The sequence below is a fragment of the Perna viridis genome, chromosome 15 (genome assembly GCF_037379345.1).
Source record: "Perna viridis isolate PV_CMFRI_1.1 ecotype Kerala chromosome 15, ASM3737934v1, whole genome shotgun sequence".
Lineage (NCBI taxonomy): Eukaryota > Metazoa > Mollusca > Bivalvia > Mytilida > Mytilidae > Perna > Perna viridis.
In genome coordinates, this window is record NC_142459.1 from 21,803,441 (window position 1) to 21,828,876 (window position 25,436).

A 25,436-nucleotide genomic window follows, 5' to 3' on the forward strand; every position below is an offset into this window, starting at 1 on the left:
GGTAGATAATAGGATGTCTTTTTGAGTAAAAGCTTTTCCAATATAAACATTTCTACAAAGATTTCAATGAAATAAATATATAAATTTTTAGTTGTTTTGTTTGTGAATATTCAAAAATGCCAGGAAGACAACAGTTGACAAATTAAACCATTGTCAATCTGATTAAAATACGACCAAACAATTTTTCAATTCAGTCCTATATTACGGAATGGAATATATCTTAACAAGATTGAACCATCGACTGACAAGCATCTGTCACATGAATGGCCGTCCGTTAACGAAATTTGAACCATTTAAACCAGTGATTTTTTTGCTGCTTAAAAAAAAACAAACAAAAAAAACCAAACAAACAATCAAACAAAAAAAAACGTGTTCAACATGTCTAATCTTCGGTAATATTTATTGAATAATATTGCACTATTACAAGAAAAAAAAAACACATTGTTTTAACAAATGTAACAAGTCAAACATTTCATAGACATAACTTAAGAAGCAGTCATTGTAAGAATCATGCAAATTCTGTTATATGTAACACAACACAAAAAAAGAAAAAACTAAACATTTATTTTTGTTAGCAAGTAGCTTTTTGGGACTTTACCATACAATTAATAATTATTCTTTCCAATCTGTCCGGTCGTATAAGATATTAATTCGTCTAAATAATCAAATAGTTTCCATATTTCAGTGTCATCATCCTTAATTTTAAATTCTCCAAAACATTCTACATATTTGTCACTACCTAGTACCAAGACTTATATGAAAACCACAGGTTTTAATTTATGTTTACAATTACATTTTTAACAAAATATCAAAAATAAAAATATGTTGGCTTTCCAACCATGTATCTTGCATGATTCTTTGCTGGAGTGCTACTTAAAAACACAAAATAGATACAAATGATAATATTTGGAGCTATCAATCATAATCACTATCAACATCACTAATCAATAAAAAACCAACCAGTGATTACTTTATAGTTTTATTATTGATTTCAACAACACTATCCCAGGTTAGGGGAGGGTTGAGTACTCACAAACATGCTTAACCCTGCCACATACTTTATGTGACTGTCCAAAGCCAGAAACTTGTAGTTATGTGGTTATCATTGTTTTTTATGTTCATTGTAATTTGTTTTCTGTTTTTTTGTATAAATTTGGTCAATCTTTGTCTTTTGAGAATAGTTTCACATCATTTATTTTGGAACCTTTTACAGCTTTCTTTATGGTATGGGTATTGGCCATAATTGAAGACAATGTGGTGACTTGCAGAATTGAAATTGTTCGTTGCTTGGCATTTTGTGGGTGACTATCTCAATGACAATCATACTACATTCCCGTTTTTATATTATTCACAACAAATCAAATAAAAAAAAACCACATGTATAGCATTTAAACTGTTTACATTTTACTAAGAAAAGAGTGATTTTTTTTAAAACTAATTTGTAGTTGGTTACCATACTTTCTTGTATTTTACTAGTCAGGAATACTGTGAAAGTACTATTGTTCACGGGGTACTAATTTCATAGTTTTCGTGGGTAGGCCAAACCCTACACTAATTTCCGTTGAAGTGTATTCTGAAAACCACAAATTCAAGACTCCAAGAACTGGTGTTTCTTCCATTATCCATGAAAACTGGTATCCACGAATTAAAGTACTTTCATAGTAAATAAAAATGTCTGACAAATATACTTCTGACCAATTTTAATGCAATAAAGTCAACAAAGTTTGTTTATTTCTAAGACCTTTTTAAAACCAATCACCAATCCATCAAATTTCAAACAGGATCTTCAAATCCAAATCATGGAGCAAACCTTTTGAAATTCTATTAATAAGTATTCCATTCAAAGAGCTGATCAATCGATTACCATTTGATTTGTGACTTTTAAGTGATCAGTGATCAGTTTAATTGATTAGTTACATGTACATATAGGTTGGGTTACAACTGACCCGAAGTTCAACATACGAGTATGAGTTGAGGGTGTCCTCCCCCTAGATAAAAACCCCCATTAGAAATTATTTTATTAATTTTGAAAAAAAAATATTGTTAATAATATTAGAATTGTAAAATCTGAGACATCAAGCATAAGAAAGAAAATACAAAAAATACAAATCAATCAAATACTTCTAGAATATACCACCTAAAAAATAATACAAAAAATAAAAAAAAACAAAAAAAAACAAAATGACCCAAAGTATGTTTTTACACATTAAGCAAAAAAAAGTATGAATCATCCAAACACAAAACAAAAAAAGAATTATAATACAAAAATAGATAAGTCATTCAATTGCTTCCAGCATATACCACATAAAGAATAATACCAACAAAAAATAAAATGGCCCCCATGAATAGGTTTTACAAATCAAGCATATAATAAGATAGGGTGGGGGTTTGTCTGTGGAGGTTTCGTCTGGTAGGGGGGCTATGTCCTAGACCCTAATCGTGTAATCAAGCCATACTTGGTCCCCTTTCCAGATTTGGTGCTTTTTGCATTGTATAACAACAAAGTAAGAATGTTTGGATCATACTAAAACATGCCTTTCTAACATCATCCTAATATCATTTGTTCTTTAAGGCAACTGTCCTTTTAAAGTAATTTTTATAAGCAGAAAGCAAAATTATAAACATTACAATACAGTTCACAACCTTTACCCTTTGACCCTAGCTATCAGTTTGATTGGATGTTCGTGTTTTAGCCACCTTAGCTGTCAACATTTCTTCCCTCATTTTCTCTCTCTCTTCTTGCTCTTGTTTCTGTGCTTCCTCTTTCTTCTTCATCTGATGTAACTTTACCCCCCTTTTCTGTAAGTAACAATAAATCAACAGTAAGAGTTCTAAGATGTGGATTGTAAAATTTATGACATAAATTGTGGTGGTATATTTATAGATTCTCTTTCAATCTCGAGGGGATTGCAAGATTTCTCCACTCAAGATAGTTGAATCTTAGATTTCAAACCACAAGCTTCAACGAGAGGGTTAAATTCTACTATCAAGCTTGGAGAAATCTTGTAATCCCATAGAGCATTACAGGAGAGTCTGTTTCTCCCATGAATCAGAAATGTAAAATGGCCGGAAAACTCTTGCAGAAGTTTAATCCTCACATTTTTAATCACTGGCTAAGAAAGGGAGAAAAAAAATTCCTTCATCTGCACGGGTTGTTCAAAAGATGTTGAAGAGATGACTCTTATTTGCTCAATTTTGACCAAATTTGGTATAAAATTTACGATTACTCCAAAGGTTGGTTTTTTGCCCCAGGGACTTCCCCACTCTGAATCCGTCACTAAAATCTGAAGACATGGATATTTCTAGCAATCAGCGGGGTCCTATAAAAAGACCCTCTCCCAAAGGAAATTATTTTAAAATGATATGTAGTATTCCAAAACATTTTAAGATATCCTCCCTTATTTCCAGTGCCAAATGGCAAATTTGAAGATATTTTTTTCCCACAATACCAATTCAAAGCACCCATCCAGTGGGACTGGCTCATACCAGAGACTATAAAACTGATAGTCAAAACTTCTCTGCCAAGCAATCGACATACAGATACAAAAGTGAGTCTTGGTTCTGAGTTAAAGTACTGTGTCTAACTGAGATAACAAGTTTTCTATAATAAGCAGTCACTTCTTAAGTTTGCTCAGCTGTAGGACTTGTAAAAAGTAGGGAATGTTCGATACATCGAACATGTAAAATATACTAATCCAAAAAGCATAAAATATCTGCCATAAGATGTAAACTACCACCAATCAACAGCATGCTGCTGACAGAACTGAAGAGATTTAATAAATATCTAAATACCGTGCAAATGTATAAAAAGACATTTCAAAATTTGTAAACATGGACCACTAATGGTACATCTGAAAATCATACCATGAGTGTATATTGAATATCAGAACATTGTATCATATGCCTGATTAAAGCATGTGTGTACATGGTAATTCAGGAAATTTTATACAGTACCTGAACCAGTCCATGCAACAAAAATTGAGATTGGTTATCAATCACCAATCAGTTTCCGATCATTCATTATTCTGTCAAACCGATCCATTAAACCGGTGATCACATAACATGACCTCAGAGCGGTCAATATATTTTACGGATAATATTGTTTTATTTGTTAATTTTACACTTATTAACATAATGCAGTAGATTAAAACATCCACTGATTCCTTTATTTTACATTTGTTTTATTTTTAACAGATCATCAGTCATTTTACATAACAAAACTGCGATCAGGTCGGCCACCAGTCATCAGTTATCAATCCACTGTTAAGTAGTGAGCGGTCATCACCGGTCAATTCGTTGCACTGACAGTACATGGACTGTAATTAATTTCAACAGATATTTAAAAAAAAAAAAAACAAAAAAAAACTGATGCTTAAAGATTTCAATATTCGGTTTTCAAATTTTGAAAAAAGACAACCATACCTTCAATTTTGAGGATTTTTCTGCCAAGCTGTTCATTTCCTTTTTCAAGTATAACAGTTTTGAGTGGTACAACTTCACTTTAGCCATCTGGAAAAAAAGCACACAAAAATGATGAGTAACATGTGCTTGATGTATACAACAAATGAGTTACATGTGTCTAATGTATATAACTAATGAGTTACATGTGTGTGATGTATACAACCAATGAGTAACATGTGTCTGATGTATATAACCACTGAGTTAGATGTGTCTGATTTATACATGTACAACCAATGAATTGCATGTGCCTGATGTATACAACCAATGAGTTACACGTGTCTGATTTATACATGTACAACCAATGAGTTACATGTGCCTGATGTATACAACCAATGAGTAAAACATGTCTAATGTATAGTACCAATGTGTAACATGTGTTTAATGTGTACAACCAATGAGTTACATGTGTCTGATGTATACAACCAATGAATTACAAGTGTCTAATGAATACAACCAATAAGTTACATGTGTCTGATGAATACTAAAAATGAGTTACATGTGCCTGATGTATACAACTAATGGGTTACATGTGTCTGATGTATTCAACAAATAAGTCACATGTGGTTAATGAATACAACTAATGAGTAAAACATGTCTAATGTATAGTACCAATGAGTAACATGTGTCTAATGTATACAATCAATGAGTTACATGTGCTCAATACGACCAATGTGTTACATGTGTTTAATGTGTACAACCAATGAGTTACATGTGTCTGATGTATACAACCAATGAATTACAAGTGTCTAATGAATACAACCAATAAGTTACATGTGTCTGATGAATACTAACAATGAGTTACATGTGCCTGATGTATACAACCAATGAGTTACATGTGCCTGATGTATACAACCAATGAGTTACATGTGTCTAATGAATTCAACCAATGAGTTACATGTGTGTGATGTATACAACCAATGAGTTACATGTGTCTAATGAATTCAACCAATGAGTTACATGTGTCTAATGAATTCAACCAATGAGTTACATGTGCCTGATGTATACAACCAATGAGTTACATGTGCCTGATGTATACAACCAATGAATTACATGTGCCTGATGTATACAACCAATGAGTTACATGTGTCTAATGAATTCAACCAATGAGTTACATGTTCCTGATGTATACAACCAATGAGTTACATGTGTCTGATGTATACAACCAGAGTTACATGTGCCTGATGTATACAACCAATGAGTTACATGTGTCTGATGTATACAACCAATGAGTTACATGTGTCTAATGAATTCAACCAATGAGTTACATGTGTGTGATGTATACAACCAATGAGTTACATGTGTCTAATGTATACAACCAATGAGTTACATGTGCCTGATGTATACAACCAATGAGTTACATGTGCCTGATGTATACAACCAATGAGTTACATGTGCCTGATGTATACAACCAATGAGTTACATGTGACTGATGTATACAACCAATGAGTTACATGTGTCTAATGAATTCAACCAATGAGTTACATGTGCCTGATGTATACAACCAATGAGTTACATGTGCTCAATACGACCAATGTGTTACATGTGTTTAATGTGTACAACCAATGAGTTACATGTGTCTGATGTATACAACCAATGAGTTACATATGTCTGATGTATACACAATGCAGAAATTATTGCCATTATTGCAATTGTAATTTTTTACAAATTTTTTTAATTTTTTCAACTAACACTGTCATAGTACTAAAATCATTTACTGTGATGCAATTGATTTGACCTTTTCCAAAACTTTAAAAAATTGCAATAATTCCTGAATTAACAGGATTTATTATTTCTGTGATAAAGTTAAGATGGTTATATATTTGAATCTCTTTGAAGAGATATTAAGAATCTAACTTTTATGACAGGGTCTAATCCAGAATTTCAGGTTGGGATGTAAATACAATTAAAGGCCAAGCAGGGCGAGAAGGGTAGAAAGAGAAATCTTAGACATCTAAAAGTAAGATTCTCTTACAAGGTTCAGCCCAGTCAAAAAACAGTCCCGAGACATCCTACTTGTACCTGAGACTAAGAGTGTGTGAGATTTCCTTTTCTAGTATTTTCTACAGGTTTTCTATTCTTTTTCTCTTTTTTATGTTCTGTATTGCCATAGCAACCTACTCAAGCTCTTTGCATTCTAGAGATTGATTGTGACATCATATACATGTATGTTGCATGCTTTATCTTACTAACTGAACCTAAGGACTAATTGACTAATGAATCTTTCAATCAATGGACCTTAAGACTAAAAAGCATTGTGCTAATGAACCTTAAGACCACTGAGGGGTCCCTGTTTCTATGAAAAAAGCCCTGGAACCAAGCCAAGCAATACTGGTATTAAGGGAAAAAAAAATAACCCAGCAAATGCCAAGGTTTATGTCATGTATAGTTGACTTGCACATGCAATACACCTTTTGGGTTTCACAAAATTTCATCATGGAACCACTCAACTATCTTACCACCATAATAAGACTAAATTGGCAAACCAGTCATAAAACAACTCCCTAGTATACCGTAGTTAAACATGTCAATACCAAACACAGAGTACTAATTATCCAAACCCTGTCTAAACCTGTCCTTTTTATCAGTTTAGATGTATTTTTAACTTTAACAAAATGAACACCTTCTAAACCCAACCAATTTTAAAGCCCAAAAGAGGTCAGTTTTGGCAAGTTTCACAGTACTTATGTATACTGTAAACATATTAACTTTCGAGGTGGACTGAAAAGCGCCAAAAATTGTACCCGCAAAGTTGATTTTTAACACTATATAACACAAATCATTTTTTAAACGGCGAAAGTTGATATCCACAAATGTTTTCACTGTACAGAATTTGTGACAATTAGCAACCGCGAAATTAATACATTTACACTATCTACACTTATTGTGGTACTAAAATGACTTACAGTTTTTTCTACATCTTCACTAAGTTTGAGTTTACTATTTTCATTATGTATATTTTCTTGTAAAACTGTTTGACTCTGTCTGAAATTAAATCATATTCTTAAAGATGTGTTTCAGAAGTATGTCAACACCAACACAAATAGGGCATCTAATTGAACAGTAATGTTACATAAAATCTATCCACTTTAAAAATAGAGGCAACCACACACATGAGTAAAAATAATCTTGGATTTTGTGTTAGCCTTATGGAGGTAGACCTAGGGTAAGGAACATAACTCTTGAAATCAGTGATATGTTTGTATCATATTCTATTTTCCCAAAGCCTATCAAGCTTTCATTAGATACAGAATGAAATCAATCCAAGTTATTTTGATGCTTACATGACATTGATGTAAAATGCTGAATACAAAAGTTCCAATGATTTATAAGGGTTATGTCCCTTACCTCAAGTATACCTCCTTAATAAAGAGATCAGGTTTGTACAAAGTTGGATACAAATCTTTGGATTACATGTAATTATGAAGCCTTTTTTCCTAAATTGGTTGAAATCTTACAAAATCTCGGCTAAAGCTCCTTTGGCCTTCTGAAGATCTGGGAGACAGTGAGACAGAAATCCTACTGTTAACTTCTCAAGCATCTCAGGGTCAACTACAAACTCTGAAATGATAGAATATTCACTTCTAACTACACTGTTACATACCACCATACATGTATGGCAAAAAAATACTTGGTAAAACTATCAGATACATGTACATGTAGATTTGAAACTTCTTTCTCCAGATGCATGATATTAAATCTCTGATAGCAAAGCAAACATAAACCTTTGGTTTCAATCTTCATGATGTACAGTGATGAATCTTGGGGGTTCAGGAATTGACCCCCCTCCTTTTATTTGAAAAAATAATTTCATGCAAAATGTTTAAAAAATGGCCAAATACATGTTAAATGTAAAAGCCTGGAACCTCCCTTTTTTCAAAATCTTTGGATCCACAACTGACTACACTTTTGGCAGAAATAGTGGAAAGAAGTACTGGAATTAATCTTGATGAATACCTTGACCCTCTTCGCTCTTATTTGTCTCTCCTGATGAAGCTTCAATTGAATTATCTTCATTATCTTTGGGTTGATTGAGATCTAGACTGTCTTTAGACTGCATTTCAGGCAAGACTTCACTTTCATCTAACATTTCTTTGTCCTCTTCAACTTCAAGATCTTTGTTTTTTGACATTACATAATTTCCTGTTAAAATAAATTTATACTTGTAGTTATGATATATGTGTATGTATTGCATTTATTATAGGGAAGTACATGTAGAGCGTATCAATCCCAGTAACAAACAAGTAATCGGGTGAAACAACTCAATACCCTGATTTTTTTAATTTGCTTGTACGTACATTTTTGTACATATACTGGATACTTTATAGACTGGACAGTGTATGAAAAAATGCACTTCATCATCAATTTGTGAAATATTGCATGAAGTGCAAATACAGTCACTTTTTGGGATATTTTGGTAGTATCCCCTCTCAATTGCTAGAAAGTGAGTACTTATCCTATATTTACAAATTGTGGATCTGTCAGATTTAAATTTGCATACATTGGTGTAAGCAGGTCTACAATTTGATTTGTATAAACTTTTATAAAAGCAGAGTTTATTATTTTCTCTTAAGCAGCTATATTGATTTTGAATAGCTTGATCGAGTATTGAAGTTCTTTGTTTTACATTTGATAAATTTCTTTTATTATCATGGGTATTTAATATGAGGAAGCAAAATCCCAATTCTTTTATCCGTGTTTGTATTGTTGAAACTCATTTGTTATTTTGGGGGATATCGATTAAGAAGTGTCTTGTTTTAAGTTATATATGTGTTTCCAAAACTGAATTACTTGTATTATTACTTTTGTTTTTTAAAGGGCATCTATTAAGTTCCACAAGGCATGCAATATTTGTTGCTTTGCTGTATACTCCTAAAATTTCTTTGAGTAAATGTTCAAATGGGTCTGTGTCTTTAAAGTTACAATTAATTTCATATACTTCACATCCATACATAATTATAGGGTTGATTAAAGTATTAAATAATTTTTCTATGAGGAAACAAGGATAATGCAATCCTATTGATTTCTTTATCTTACACCATGCTTTTCGGCCTTTGTGCATTAATAAGTTGATGGAAGTGTTTAAATTACCAGTATACGTTATTGTAATTCCTAAACAGCAGTACAGTTTACTGTTTCTGGCCTATTTTATCAAATGTAAATTTATTCATGTATAATTTCCCATTTGAATAGAAAACTATAACTTTAGACATTTTGTTTATTGACTTCCAGTTTCCAGATACAAAGTATCTAATGAATTTTGTAAGCCTTTATCAGAGCTAGATAACAATATGTCATCTGCATATAGGAGTGAGTCCATGATCATGACTGGGTCTGTTGACCCTTCTTTAAAGTGGGAAATAAAGTCATTTATGTATAGGTTAAAAAGAATGGGATTCAAACATCCCCTGGTTTTTACCACATTTGGAAATGAAATATCTACTAAGCCCATGATTAAATTTTAATTGACAGCTGGGGTTTTGGTACATAGACTAAATTATATCAAAAATATCAATAGGGAAATTAAATCTAATAAGTTTATAAAACATTACCTCTTTCCATACAGTGTCAAAAGCTGTTTGTAGATAAAAGCTGTGAATACTTTTCCATTCTTAGATTTGTAAGTTTAAATTATATAATTAAGTGTAAAAATATGATCAGTTATCCAAGACTTCTCTTTAAAGCCTATTTGATTTTCGTGCATTAGTTTATTATCACTGACAATATTCATGATATGGAGTAAGATTTTATTAAATTATTTTCCAAAGTTAGAAGTCAATTGAAATTGGATGGGTTGGATTGATCTCCTTTCTCGTGTGTAAGTGAGAAGTATATTTTATTCCAAAGTTTGGAAAATGGCCTTTTATAAAGATCAAATTAAACAGTTTTAAAATTGATTCATGTAGTTGCTAGATGCCATATTTAATCATTGCATTGATTATGAGGTCATTGGATGTAGATTTACCATTTTTTAGGGATTTTACAGCTTTAGTTATCTCATCCCTACTAAAAGGTTTGTAATAAAGGTCATTAGTTATTTTCTGATTATTCATATTATTCATTAGATTAATTAATGGACTTGAGAAAGAGTGGTGAAACTTGCTATTAGTAATATTATCGGAGTGTTTATTGATGTTTTCATTAATTTCAAAAACATCTTTTGTTGAATGGTTATTCAATTTATTAATCATTGACCAGAGTTTTTGGATCGTTTTTTAGATCAGAATAAAGGTAGCAATGAACAGTATTTCATAGGTCATGACAAGGATCAGAAAACCATTCTTTTCTTCTTTTTTTTTTCCTTCAGATGAGGCAATTTTCCTTTAACTTATAAATTTTGCAGACTTTTCAGCTGTTTCAAGCATTATAGAATCAAGTGTTTTTATTAAAGTATTATAGTCATCTTTATTGATATTTGACAAAAAAATCTTGAATTTGAGATTGAACAGAGGGATTTTGTATATTATTTTTACATTCTATTGGCTCATCATTCCAATCAAATTTTCCTGGAAGGGGATTTAAAAATGTCTTTGGTTTTTAGTTGAGGTTTTGGGTTTGGAATATCTTCAAGCTTCCATAAATAGTCCAAACTTTGATTTCACAGCAACTTAAAGGATGCCGTGGTATTGTAGAGTTTAGATTAGTGTATAAAAGTGAAATACCAATTACTTTGTCACCTGATCCACCTCCAAGTTTATTTTTACAGAGTTATCTACCCTTAAAGAGTTAACCTCTAATTCACAAACTTATAGTTGATTAAGAAGAAACACTATTCTATAGTATGAAGGGAAGTTATTTCAAATTATCAGAAACGTATGACTTTGAGTTCATTTTTATTCTTACAATGGTTTTGTATTGTATCGAGATTATTATTGTATGAGAGTATACACTTCCGGTGAAAGATGACTACGGATTTGATTTCAGCAGAGTTTTGGCGAAATGGACCGGCCCCTGGAGCCACGTACAATTTCCCGGGCCAACAGTCTTCTCAGAATTCCTCACAGATCGGGGCCGCAAAACGCACATTGTAAATACGGTTTGATCTTTGCTTTTTTTGATAATTTAAAAACTCGCATTTCTCTCCCCCTCTTTTTTGCCGGGTGTGCTTTTGTGCTTAGCCTTTAGTTAAAAAAAGTTGAGTTTTCTTGATGACTTATAAAATCTACAAGTAATGCCTTTTCACTTGCCCTGAATAATTTTAACAGACTAACTTTAGAGTAGTTGATTTAAGCCTAAAACTTGGGTTAGCTGAACTTAGCATGTTGAGTCTTTTCAGTCAGGTCTGAAAACCGAAGACGAAGTGGCAAACTTAATCCCATTAGTCTTTGGAAAATTACTATGGAGACATTAAATTGTTATGACCAATTCTTGTGAAAAATAATCTTTCGTTTCTGAATGTTAAAATGTATTGCAAGTTGGGCATTTAATAAAATATACAGATGTATATTTTCATTTGTGGAAACCCTTGCGGAAAAAATATATATCCCATTTATTTTTGTACTGAATTCTCTTTCAGCTTAAAGCTAAATGACGTCACAATTTAAAATTACATTGTTTCATTGAAGTTAAAAGTTTATTCAGAGACAAATCTGGGGTTAAGTGTGAATTCATGTAATAGTCAGGCCACTAAGATCACTAATTGATCTGCAGATGATAGTCAATATTTGCTCCCGGTAAAGGCAGACATTTTTGGTTTGAGAAAATTTTTTGATAAAAATACAATTTTATCGCCTATTCCTCATATTTTTGGCATATAATAAGCACCAACAACACCTGCTTATCACACTCACACCAACAGATCAAAATTATTTTTTGAAAATTTAATTTTTCGATCAAACTTTAATTTAATCACCATTAAGTGCCTTTGGGTAAGCACAAAGGACAAAATAACATATCATCATTTACTTATGCCACAGGCCCCGTGCAGGTCCGGCTGTCAAAAGAATAGGCCTGCAGCTGCGCTAAGCTTGTCGTATAAGGCGACTAAATAGTGCTCAGAAACCTAGCCGGGGGCTAGGCGCTCTGCCCACAGAGCAACTGGGATGTGTGCCCCAGATGGTGGAATGGGGTACCCCTGGCGTGTTACATGCTGGGGTTGTCAGGCTATAATACGGAAAACCTGAACGCAAACCATAGTGGTGCACCGTGTTGGGAAAGATGCCACGTTCCTCGCACATTAAAGAACCCTGCTGTGGTATTCGATAGGAGTAGGAACCTTTGCTCTCCGCCACAGGAGGGTAAATTGCCCTACCTTACCCACCCCCCCCTTTTTCCAGTGGCAATCAAAATTTGTCAACCCAATTATCCTTGTGGCCCATCCTTTTTTTTTCATTTCATGTTCTTTTTGTCATCCATTTCATGTTCATTGTCTGAATACAGCTGAAATATTGCTGCTCGGACGTTAAACCCCAACAAACAAACAAACAAACTTACGCCACAGAGTAAGGAAGCACAATATCCATCTCGAGCATGTACCATCCGAGGCAGCAAACAGTATGTATAATATTAAGTTAGTACACCTTATCCTAGTGTTTATACTCTATCAAATGAAAACATCAACCAGTTACAAGAAGTCAGTTGTCAGCAACTACACAAATATTCTGAACAGTACGTTTGGCAACAACATACATGTACATACATACTCCATCACTAGAACATCTGATCTAGTCAAACATGCTGACATAAAGCTAAATCACTATAGTACTATTGAAATACCACAAGGTTTAAAAAAACACCAACAGTCTAAACCTTCTAAATGATACCATCAGACATTCGTTTTCACTATACAAAAACAAACACAGATCAGTCCTTTTATACCTGTGCATGTTGCTACTTAGTACATCATCAGACATTCACCCAAACCCCGGTCCCTCAATGAATAACACATAATATGACTGCGGATACTGTAACTCCAAAGTTACCTGGGACGACAATGGTATAATGTGTGATCACTGTGAAGTATGGTACCACAGTTCATGTCAAGGTATAGGTAATGATACTTATAATATGTTATCTGATAGCAGACATGTTTGGCTATGCCTAAGATGTGCACTACCAAATTACTCAAACGGGTTGTATGAATCACTTGATTCACTAACTGATACCACAATCTTTGAGTCCTTACACTTAGACACGTCAACATGCTCAGATATCATTGATCAACCACAGGCAACATCGTCACCAAACCAAGCGAGAAATAAGAACATAAAAAAGACTAAACTAAGAGACCACCTAAAAATCGCCTCACTATACTTAACATCAATTGCCAATCAATAAAATCTAAAATCCCCGAATTACATCAAGTCATCAATCAAGTTAAACCTGACATTATCGTGGGAACTGAATCATGGCTAAAACCAGATGTTAAAGATGCCGAAATATTCCCCAGAGACACATATAATATTTATAGAAAAGATAGAGAAGAACGAACTGGGGGATGTGTATTTCTTGCCATCACTACAGATATGATTTCATCAAAACAACCTCAGCTAGAAACAAACTGTGAAATAACATGGGCCAAAATGGACATCACAGGTCAAAAATCAATTTATATAGCAGCATACTACAAACCACAAGAAAATGATATTGAAAGTGTAAACCAGATAAGCAAATCACTACAAGCAGTGTCTAAAACTGGACACACTTGGGTAATTGGTGACTTTAACCTCCCAAACTACAACTGGGTAACTGATGAATATAAACCTAACTGTAAATACCGAAATCTACAATGAATTTTTTGACATCATGAATGACAAAAATCTTGAACAAGTTGTAAAAATACCCACACGAAATGAAAACACACTTGATCTGTTCTATACCAACCAGCCGTCACTAGTTCACAACACCAGAACACTTCCACCACTTGGCAACTCAGATCATGACATAGTCTTTCATGAATTATACTTGAATTGAACTTGGTAGAAAATTAAAGACTCCCAGAACAATACACCAATACAAATAGGCAGACTGGGAAAAGATAAAAGCAAGTAGCATCTCATACAAAGAGTTTTATTTTAAAACAACAAAAAAATAGTGCAGTAGAAGAGAAATGGCAAAACATCAAGTCTGAAATAGATAGTCTGATTAAAAAAATTTGTTCCCACAAAGCAAACCAAAACCAAACAAGACATTCCTTGGATAAACCATGAAATCAAAAGAACCATAAGAAAAAGAGACCAAAAATACAGGAAATATAAATCAGCCAAAGCAGAGAAAAAACCAAACCTGCTAAATCAGTACAAGTCACTAAAGAAACAAGTGCAACACCAACTTAGAAATGCTTACTGGTCCTACATAGAATCAATCATAGTCACTGACAGTAAAAATGAAGAAAACAGTGGAAAACCAAGCAAAAAACTATGGTCATTCATAAAACAACAAAAGAGTGAAAATACAGGAGTATCACCACTGAAAGTAAATGGAGTCACCCACACAAAACCATCAGAACAAACAGAAGCATTAAACAAACAGTTTCACTCAGCCTTTACAACTCCAAAACCAATGAAACTGTCACATACCACTGAACTAAACATCCTGAAGTCCAAAAAAACATCCACAACATCATATGGAAGACATTCTAATAACATCGGAAGAGGTAGACAAATTACTAAAAAACCTTAACCCCAACAAAGCCATCAGTCCAGACAAAATCTCACCACACTTCCTTAAAGAAACACACTCTGAACTTGCACCAGTAATAACAGATCTCTTAAGTTCATCATTAGACACAGGAATCGTACCATCAGACTGGAAACAGTCACCAGTGTTTAAAAAAGGTGCTAAAAGCAAACCTGAAAACTATCGGCTAATTTCACTCACTTGTATTCTCAGCAAAGTCATGGAACATATCTTAGTATCAAACATCATCAAACATTTGGACAAACATAACTTTCTCTACGAATTCCAACATGGTTTTTGATCTAAATTATCCTGTGAAACTCAGCTAGTTACATTTATCCAAGAAATTACTGACAACATGTCTCATGGAACACAAACAGACGTAGCCGTAATGGATTTTTCAAAGGCCTTCGACAAAGTCGACCATCAAAGACTTCTCTTAAAACTCAAACGCATGGGCATAAGTAACAAAACAGTCAACTGGATCGAATCTTTCCTTAACAATAGGCAACAGAAGGTAGTCGTTGACGGTCAAGAGTCTGGCAATTGCCCTGTTCTATCCGGAGTCCCTCAGGGTTCGGTACTGGGCCCGTGCCTCTTCTTGATTTACATCAACGACATGCCAAACACCTTATCAAGTATAACACGTCTCTTTGCAGATGACACTATAGTCTGTTTCACCATAACTTCAAAAACTGACTGCAATACACTTCAAACTGACTTAAATAAATTGCAAAAGTGGGAAGAAGAGTGGTTGATGTCCTTCAACCCAGACAAATGTGAAATCATCCAATATCTAGAAAGAAGAACCCTATAAACTTTGAATACACCTTACATAATAAAATTTTACAATCTGCAGACAAAGTTAAATATTTAGGACTTACCATATCAAAAGATCTATCATGGAACAGCCATATAAATAACATCACGAATAAAGCCAACAACACTTTAAGATTTGTCAAGAGAAATATTAAAACCAATAACATCAAGACTAAAGAACTAGCATATAAAACCTATGTAAGACCTCAGTTAGAATATTGTAACATCGTTTGGGATCCTTGGCAGCAAACACACATTCATAAAATAGAAATGGTTCAGAGAAGGGCAGCTAGGTACACACTAAATCTATACAGTTATCAAGATAGTGTCACAAAAATGTTACAACAACTCAGCTGGCCAACACTACAACAGTGCCGGCAATTTTCTTCACTCGTCATGCTATATAAAATAAACAATAACTTAGTCAACATAAATAGTCAAGTGTACCTTATACCATCAAGAGATCATAAATTTGTACTGCCTTATTCACCAACAAATTACCACTCTCCATCCTACTTTCCACGCACCATAAGAATGTGGAATAATTTACCATCAGGAGTGGCTCTCAGTCCAGATCTACCATCATTTAAGTCTGGGCTGCAACAAATCATCTATAACTAACCAATCTCTACGTTTTTATCTTATGGCAAAAAAAAAATGAAAAAATGTAACTTATCACTTGTAAATGTCTTTGCACTAATTATAAATTTTTATTTTATCTGCATGTGCCTCCTAGTATTCTTCAACAGATTGAAGTTAAGGAGTAATCCGTAGATGTAGATGTAGATTTCAACTTAGGGAAAAACTCAATAATTTAGACTTTTCCCCATTTCCGGTAAAGATTATTTGGGGTAGAATAGCAGGTCACACAGTGAAGAACAATGGAGATTTTCACATGGGAAATTGTTTTTTTGGAATTTAAAGTAAAAAGAGATTTCTGAAGTCTAACAATATTCTTTCTACATGTATCTACAAAAGGAAAATTGGCATCTATTATGATCTTTTTGGAAGGCCAGCTTTGTTTCAGACAAAAGTTTAGCTATATAAATATGTTTATTTGGGTACCATTTTTTTCAGTCGGGCTGTATAATTACGAAACAATTCCAGATTTCCCAAATTGAAATAACTTCTGTTCAATAAGGGCCATCCTTTCTTGTATACATGTACATGTATTTACTGCAGATGACATGTTTAAGTAATTTAAAATTTTAAAAAAATCAAAGGAGGCATACCATATTGGTCTATGACTTTTTGTGGAGTCTAAGAAGGCCATGGCCTCATCTATAGATTGATTGTATGTAGATTTGGGACAACTTGTCTGTGGACTGAATCATCAGATATTTAAAAGTCCTGTATTTGCACAGTCTGAACTACTCAGCTCTTGTCTTTGAGTAACAAGACAGGCTTAGTTCCCTAAATACAATGTCTTTGTCAAAGATCATTTTCTGTCAGACAGGAATTTGATATAAAAAACTACATTAAAATTTTGTTTTTGAGGTAAATCAACACGTACTTGTAAGAGGCTGTCCATGAGAAAATTTCTGGCAATTTGAAAATTACTTTCAGACGATTTTTCTAGTTTTGCATGACTTTCTCAGACAGGCTCTTAATGGCTAAACTGATGGCCTTGAACTTGATGACGACACATTATTTAAAATAACATTCCTACCCATTCTGTACGAGTCTGGCATTGCCTCCCTACCATGTCAAACATTCCTACCCATTCTGTACAAGTCTGGCATTGCCTCCCTACCATGTCAAACATTCCTATAAGGGACATAAAAACTTGTACTGTGTTATTTTCATTATAGAGCACCCACAGTGACTGGTACATCTGTTCTTGGTATGAAATTCAACGGAGGGATCATCATAGCGGCTGATATGCTGGGATCTTATGGATCTCTTGCACGATACAGGAACTTGTCTCGTGTAATGAAGGTTAATGACAGTACACTTATTGGTGGAAGTGGAGACTATGCTGACTTACAATATGTACAGGACACCATAGAACAAAGAGTGTTAGTATTAAAATAAATACCTGTCTAAATAAAACCCTTCAAATAATAAACCTCTCTAAATAAAAACCTGTCTAAACCAAACAAATGTTAAATTCCTACAGAGGTTTGGTTTAGACAGGTTTCACTATCATCAGTAACAAACAGCACCATGGAAGTTTATTTAAGTAACAATCTTTGTAAGAATCATGTAATTTCTGTAAAATGTGATACACCTCAAAAAAGCTACATATTTTTTAATTTTGTAATTAAGTTGCTGTATAGCATATGATGAAGTGTATAATTGTTCATTCCAATCTGTCTGCTCTTGGTAGATAATCCACATTGAAAATCCCTCATTTTCTGTTGTATTTAGCTGTCATTTACAGAGTTATCTCCCGTAATTTTGAATTCTATAGTACATTCTAAATAATTTTTATCTCCTAAGAGCATGGTTTATATAAAAAGACATATGTTTATTTCTGTTTACTATTACATTTGATACAAACTATCAAAAATAAATATATGTAGGCTTTCCAACCATGTATCACATTTGCATGATTCTTATCTAGAGTGCCATTTAAGTAGCAGTCTTTGTAAGAATCATGTAAACTTTTTAAAATGTGGTATACCACAAAAAAAGTTACATATTTTTTTTATTAAGTTGCTTCATAGGTCTACATACATGTATGTTTATGATGAAATGTGTAATAATTCATTCCAATCTATTTGCTCTTAGGAGGTAATCTGCGTGGAAAATCCAATAGTTTCTATTGTATTTTAGTGGCATTTACAGAGTTACCTTCCTTAATTTTGAATTGTGTTGTACATTCTTCGTGATTCTTATCTCCTATGAACAAGGGTTCCGTAGGATTGTTATATGGAAAGCCACATGTTACTTTCTGTTTACTATGATATTTTAAACAAATTATCAAAAATAAAAGTATGTAGGCTTTCCAACTATGGATCACAATTTGCATGATTATAATCTGGAGTGCTACATAAAACAACATGTACATGTTTAGCATGTGCATGTATTTGGCAAAGCACACAGTACAATTTAAAAACAGTTATATTTGAATCTCTACCAGCACAAGTCAGTTTTTAGACTCAGACATAGGGCTATTGGTTAAGGAAATTGACTGGATTTATTAGGCCAAACATATGTTACTTTCTTTTCGCCACAGCAAAAAGGACCAGCACTGTAGGTTAGGGTTTTATTTTTATTAAACAAGTAACACACTGAGACTTATTCCAGTTGATAACTATACATACTTTATTATATAACTGTTGTATGCTCATAGAAGTAACTGGACTCACTCCAGTACTATAATCTAATTAAAATTAGACATACACTACTGTCAACACAAATTTCAATTTCTCCACTCTCCACAGTGGAGTCACCATTTCCAAAATTGTCTGTAATTAACTTCTCCTGTCTTTATGCCAAGATATATTTTATGGTTCTAGTAGTTTAATAACATTTCTGTAAAGGGTAGAAAAAAATATTAAAAACTATTGAAATTTGGCAGTTTTATCCTGGTTTCTACTTTGGTGGAGTCACAGTGGAGGACATGAGTGACTCCACCGTGAAGAGTGGAGAAATTAAAATTTTGGTTAACAGTAGTGTATCATGCAGTGATTGAATGGAATAATTGATAAGTTCAGTTTTAATTAGATTGTCCAGTGTTGCTGCTGATTAATAGAAGTCATTTTGTTGATGAAGCTGTCAGAGTTGGATATTATATGAGTTCAAACTTCCTCGAATTTGGAAAAATCTTGAAATGATTTATTTCTGGAATTTTAATTCAGAATACAATATACTGTACATGTAACTCCAGATTGGCAGATTTAGTCCAGGAAAGTTTGGTAACAGGAAACAAACAAATGTTTTTTTTTTGCCTTACTTTAATAATATTAAATTAAATGCATGATTTTTTTTGTATTTCCCAGGATAGATGAAGAGTGTTTGAATGATGGTTTTCAGTTCACTCCAAAGGGGCTGTTTTCCTGGATTACAAGAGTTTTATACTACCGACGTAGTCAATTTAATCCACTATGGAATGTTTTTGTTGTTGGTGGATTACAGGATGGAGAGCCGTAAGTGCAGCAATTTTGCCTACAGTCTTGTAATTTGATTTGGTGATGCCATTAATTTTTAACTTGTCTGCTTGGTGAAATGGTTGAGAATCTTATCACATGTACATCCTAATGAAGATTGTGTCAATGAATGCTTTTTCAAATATTTATAGGCCTAACATCTCCTTCAGAATTAGGGTCGGTAGGTAGTTTTTTTTTAAATTAATAAGTTTGCAGGACATCGAAAGCTACCAGATTTTGAAATTTGAACCTCCACATTAGAGAGCAAGGTAATTCTAGTTATAAATCGATGACGAAAAAGCCAATAATTTACATTTTATATTTTTCTTCTTTTTTAACACCATAGGGTTGGTTGGGTTACCAAATACACAGAATTTTTTTTTTAGGCTTTATAAAACAAACTGCCGATTGATCTCTTGCAATTTGTGGTTACGATGGTGTTATCGTTCAGTTTATTAAATTTCATGATTATCACATGACTTATATGATTTTTATTGAACAAACTCTTGTAAAATGTACTAGCAAAGAAAATATACATTCTGATTAGTGAAGGGTTTCTGTCCATAAAGAAATAACATAAGGCACACTTAATAACCTACAAAGCTTAAAAGATTATGTTCCATGTATCGGTATATGAACTAATAAACAGATTAAAATCAGTTTTGAACATCTTCCTTTAAACATCACATATCTCCCGTACAGGCTCAAAGTTACTTCACAACTAGGCATTTTCTTTTATACAATCATCATTACCGGTACTACATTTTAGGGATGCTCCAGTAAAAGATATGTGGGACGGGGGAAGTTACTTTTATTCTTTGTATATTGATGGGTGTTCAGGTCTCGACAAAGTATAAAGTTTAGTACAAAACATCAATAGAACTTCTATGGATGGCTCCCCTGGTGAAAAAGTGTCTTCCCTTGGTACCTCATATATTTTAATGGAACAGCCTTAAGCACCTATTTGATATATTACAGATTTTTGGGCTATGTTGATAAAATTGGTGTAGCGTATGAAGCCCCAACAGTATGCACTGGTTATGGTGCTTATATTGCTAATGTAAGTATAAGTACTTTAGGATATGGAAAAATAAATACCTGCGGTCCTTTTAACAAAATATCATAGGTGTAAAATTAGTCGTAAGTTATGATGTCATAACAGAGTTAAGTATTGTGGTGTCACAACTTACGAATAATTTTACGATTTATTGTGAAAAGGGCTGCAGCATTTCTTTTTTATCATTGTGTTGTTGTGGAAATGTGACTATTCAAAGCAAAAAAAACCAGCAGTATGCTTATTCACCCTGCAAACAAAGTTTAAAGGGTATATAGGTTTCACCTTGTCCCATTATTGTGTTGTCAACAAAAAAAAAAATGTACTGGTTCCTGTTAGGATTTGGATGTTTTAGAATGGCAGCAAAATTGTGTCGAAAGTCTTTAGTTCTGTACACATAAAAATTGTGTCCAAAATGAAACCTTGGTCTACACTGATCCCCAATTGTACAGGGTTCAACAGGACGTGGGGTATTTGTTCGGTTAGGGGCAATGTCTAGTTTCAACAAACCCCAAACCCCCAAATTCTAAGTTGTCTTAAAACAAGATTTATGTTTTTTTTAGCCATTACTGAGGGAAGCATATGAAGCCAATCCTAACATGACATTAGAGGAAGCACAACAACAGATCGTTAGATGTATGAAGATATTGTACTATAGGGATGCCAGGTCTTTGAACAAGGTATGGTATACTTTCTATATTTGTAGCATTAGTGATTCAAGGAAGGGAGTGCCCTGGACATCTCACTTAAAGTAATAGTGTACATATAATTGATTACAACTGAAATGATAAGTATTCATAAATAATGTAATTGATTACAACTGAAATGATGAGTATTCATAAATAACGTAATTGATTACAACTGAAATTATGAGTTTTTCATATATAATGTAATTGATAACATTTTTGGCGGAATTTCACATAGGGAAAATTTTGTAACAATTTTCTTAGCAACTATTAATTGTAGCCTATTTTTTTTCCCGCAGGTCCAATATTGTGGTTTCTGATTTTAGATCTGTCAGACATCTACTTCCTGTTTATCGAAATTCAGCCATTTCTGCTTCAGCCAATTTTTATATATTATGTAATCATAATGTGATGCATTACATTTGAAAGAAATTGACTCCATTCTTGAATAATTCTATATGACCATTTTTACTGTTAGAAAAGATGCCGTCAGTTTTATTCTATCTTGGATACAAAACTTTCCTATGACCTGTTCAATAGAAAAGTCATGAACTTTAAACCACAACCCTTTTAACCTGACTACTTTTGCTAATGAAATAATCCTGTCTGATAAGGTGTGTGTATTAAAAAAAATTATCATAACTTTTTGCCAAAATATCAAATTATAAAGAATGTAACTAATATCAGAATATATTATCTTGTATAAAGAACTTTTGGTCAATTTACACAAAATAAATCGCATAAAGAACTTTGGTTCATATTTACACATAATACAGTCCGCGATGTGGTTAATGTTAGGCGTAAATTGAACCAAAGATCAAGATTGTATATTAAAATATTAGTTACATTCCTTAATTAAGAGTAGCGTAAAAGTGTCTGTTATGTGTTTTAGTTTGAGATTGCTGTAGTAACTAAAGATGGCACTGTAATCAAACCTCCAGTAGAACCAGAAACCAACTGGGAAATTGCACATTTAATTAAGTAAGTAGAACTATACACTGCATCAGTCACTGGTATGATTGATTGTTTAATTTTGATAGTCAAACTAGGCCAAAATAGATAAATAACGATAGTCAAACTAGGCCAAAATAGATAAATAACGATAGTCAAACTAGGCCAAAATAGATCAATAACTTGGTTTGACTATTCTATCCTGATAACAAACAAACTGTGAGTAGATAGTTAGGGTTGTAGTTTTATTTCTTTATAAAAGTGAAAGCAATTTTAATTGACCTGGCTAGGTTGAAAGAGTAATCAAGGGAACCAAGGTTATAGCTGTAATAAAAAAAAATGTAATCCAGGGACAAAGACCAGACATGGAAAACAGACATACACAACAAAGAACATTAAGTAACTAAAATCATACATACAAAGTAACAAAAGCGAATGAGCATGGACCAGGTGCACCGGTAGGGTAAGTGTCCTCTTTTAAAACACTTGTTTTGGTTGAAAGAAACAAACAGTATTTAGTTTATGCTCCATCAATGCTGGGAACTTAACAAACAGGACAACTTTAATACCTAACATATATAGAACTCTACAAAAATGCCAAGTGGACCCACCTTGTTTTCAAAATCTCTAGATCCACTTCTACTCTATACTTACATAAATATTTTTTTGCTTGTTTCAGGGGTTATGAATGAAGGACTACATATAGGCATCAGAAATCTCAACCATCATCTTCATCAGACTTTATTTTTATGGACATTTCAATAAGACATAAAACCTGAAAGTGTTTATGTCAGAAACATTGAAGTGCTACTCTTTAGTTCTATCTGTTAATAAATTATTCATAAAAGTTCTAGGGTTACAAATTACATGTATATTCAAGAAAGAAAGGTCCTGGACTTATTGGCATCCTAAATGAAAGGTCTGCCAGAAAAAATGGAAAGTTTCCACAATCAGTGATTTTATTACCCTGTATTGTAGCCGAATATCAGCTGTTTCCCCTAGAGACTTTTTCCAAAATGTTGAAAAATATTTTTCCCAAAGGGAGGAAAATTCCATAATTTTTTGAAAACCAGGTAAAGAAGCCAGTGAAATGTTCCTCAAGATGTGGTTTCTTGGCCTGGTATTTTGTTCCATTCTGGGAAATGTTTTTTTTCGACAAGTTGTAAGCTAATGATTATTAGGAGTACATATTTGTCAGTTTGGTATTGGTTTTCAGTTCCAAAATCGGCATATGAAGCGTTACTGCCCCCGTATCATATTTTGATTTCCCAATGTGTTAAAAATAAGGCAAAAATTTCCCAAAAATAAAAGGATTGGGGCTGCTTTTAAAACAATGAACAAAATCTGTGTCAATAAGATTAAATATAATTGTAGTAGGTTCAGGACCTGTAGCTTACACAAATGGGTTGTTTCAGAGGAAGTTATCTAAAGTGTAAATTATTTATTTGTAATCTAGTTCTATAAGACTGTAGTGGATCTGTACTTTCAGATGGTGACGCCATTCCATAGGGTTTGAAACTCCACATATTAGAAAATTTTAATTGTATGTCTAATTTGGCAAACAATAGCAAGAAATAGCTTGACACACCCTTTTCCAAAATTTCTGGATTAACCCTTTGTTTAGGACACATATTGTACAAATAATTTATAGCTGTGATTTGAAGGATATGGTGTTATGGTAAACCATACATGTACAGCCATAATACCTGTATGGCCTGGAACATGTACACGTAAGGTCCAAACCATACATGTACAACCATGATACCTGTATGGCCTGGAACACATACAGTAAGGTCCAAACCATACATGCACAGCCATAATACCTGTATGGCCTTGGGCACGTACATGGTTCGGTAAACATTGTCAATGTATAGCCATAATACCTGTATGGCTTGGGACACGTACATGGTTAAGTCCATACTATACATGTAAAACCATAATACCTGTATGGCTTGGGACATGTACACGGTTAGGTCCATATGGTGAATGTACAGTCATAATACATGTATGACCTGGAACATGTACATGGTTAGGTCCATACCATACATCTACAGCCATAACACCTGTATTGCTTGGGACACGTACACGGTTATGTACACACCGTGAATGTACTGTCATAATACCTGTATGGCCTGGGACACGTACATTTACTTTTTAAGTTTCGTGGTAGGACTTGTAAGGCTTGGGACATGCGCATGACATTAAGATTCTCTACATTAAATAGCAATTCCCAGTTTTTACCCTTTTGTCTTTGACCTCAACCATATTCTCTAAGTAACTGCTAAGTATATCACACCATTTTAGCGTCTTCGAAAGACCTTTAATATTGACATTTTAGCGTTCAAGTTTTTAATACCAACTGTTTAACAGCACTTAGCACTTAATACAGTACCAATGATTTCATACTGCAAAAGCATAAATCATGAACTGTAGCGGTTTACTTTGCAATTTTGTTTTTCTATCTTTTTTCATATAATTGTATTATATTCCATTGTAAATATTTTATATGCAGATCGTCTCTGTTTTCTGTGCTTACGTTTTTTTTTATTTACAAATTTTAATTTCTCCATTTTCCACATTTTAACAATGGAGATATTATGAGTGGAGTCATAGTGTCTCCCAATTCCACAGTGGTATCACTCCAAAAATTGCCCGTTGTTTACTACTACTGTCTTTATACCAAGGTTTATTTCTCCTTTCCAGCAGTGTAACAACATTCCGCAGTTATGGACAGAAGAAAAATATTGAGAAGTAACG

General features: G+C 33.3%; 2 protein-coding genes across 3 annotated transcripts; one reads left to right on the forward strand and one right to left on the reverse strand.

Moving 5' to 3' along the window:
• Positions 1–383: 383 nt before the first annotated feature.
• On the reverse strand, positions 384–11,172 carry LOC148597466 (biogenesis of lysosome-related organelles complex 1 subunit 6-like). Of its 2 annotated transcripts, none has more exons than XM_088562936.1 (6): positions 11,128–11,172; positions 8,416–8,601; positions 7,917–8,019; positions 7,365–7,443; positions 4,423–4,509; positions 384–2,799 (listed from the first exon to the last, which is right to left on the reverse strand). In XM_088562936.1, the coding sequence occupies exons 2-6, from the start codon at positions 8,588–8,590 to the stop codon at positions 2,659–2,661; spliced, it is 585 nt and encodes a 194-aa protein (XP_088419062.1). In that variant the 5' UTR covers positions 8,591–8,601; positions 11,128–11,172; the 3' UTR covers positions 384–2,658. The 2 variants fall into 2 exon arrangements, with proteins under 2 accessions (XP_088419062.1, XP_088419063.1); XM_088562937.1 differs by having other exon boundaries at positions 11,121–11,172.
• Positions 11,173–11,323: 151 nt separating this feature from the next.
• LOC148597467 (proteasome subunit beta type-4-like) lies at positions 11,324–23,526 on the forward strand. The gene is made up of 7 exons (XM_088562935.1): positions 11,324–11,485; positions 17,706–17,912; positions 19,842–19,988; positions 20,967–21,048; positions 21,606–21,722; positions 22,621–22,709; positions 23,359–23,526. Exons 1-7 carry the CDS (start codon positions 11,361–11,363, stop codon positions 23,369–23,371), a joined length of 780 nt encoding a protein of 259 aa, XP_088419061.1. The 5' UTR covers positions 11,324–11,360; the 3' UTR covers positions 23,372–23,526.
• The last annotated feature ends 1,910 nt before the right edge of the window (positions 23,527–25,436 follow it).

Bases quoted from the DNA above. Each gene is read 5' to 3' on its own strand.
- LOC148597466 (XM_088562936.1), bottom strand. From the start codon at position 8,590: ATGTCAAAAAACAAAGATCTTGAAGTTGAAGAGGACAAAGAAATGTTA. The intron at 8,020-8,415 runs GTATTCATCAAG...CTATCATTTCAG, and splicing joins TAAGAGCGAAGAGGGTCAAG to AGTTTGTAGTTGACCCTGAG. The intron at 7,444-7,916 runs GTAAGATTTCAA...ATTTAATTTCAG, and splicing joins GGAGCTTTAGCCGAGATTTT to ACAGAGTCAAACAGTTTTAC.
- LOC148597467 (XM_088562935.1), top strand. From the start codon at position 11,361: ATGACTACGGATTTGATTTCAGCAGAGTTTTGGCGAAATGGACCGGCC. The intron at 11,486-17,705 runs GTAAATACGGTT...TTTTCATTATAG, and splicing joins GGGGCCGCAAAACGCACATT to AGCACCCACAGTGACTGGTA. The intron at 21,049-21,605 runs GTAAGTATAAGT...TGTTTTTTTTAG, and splicing joins ATGGTGCTTATATTGCTAAT to CCATTACTGAGGGAAGCATA.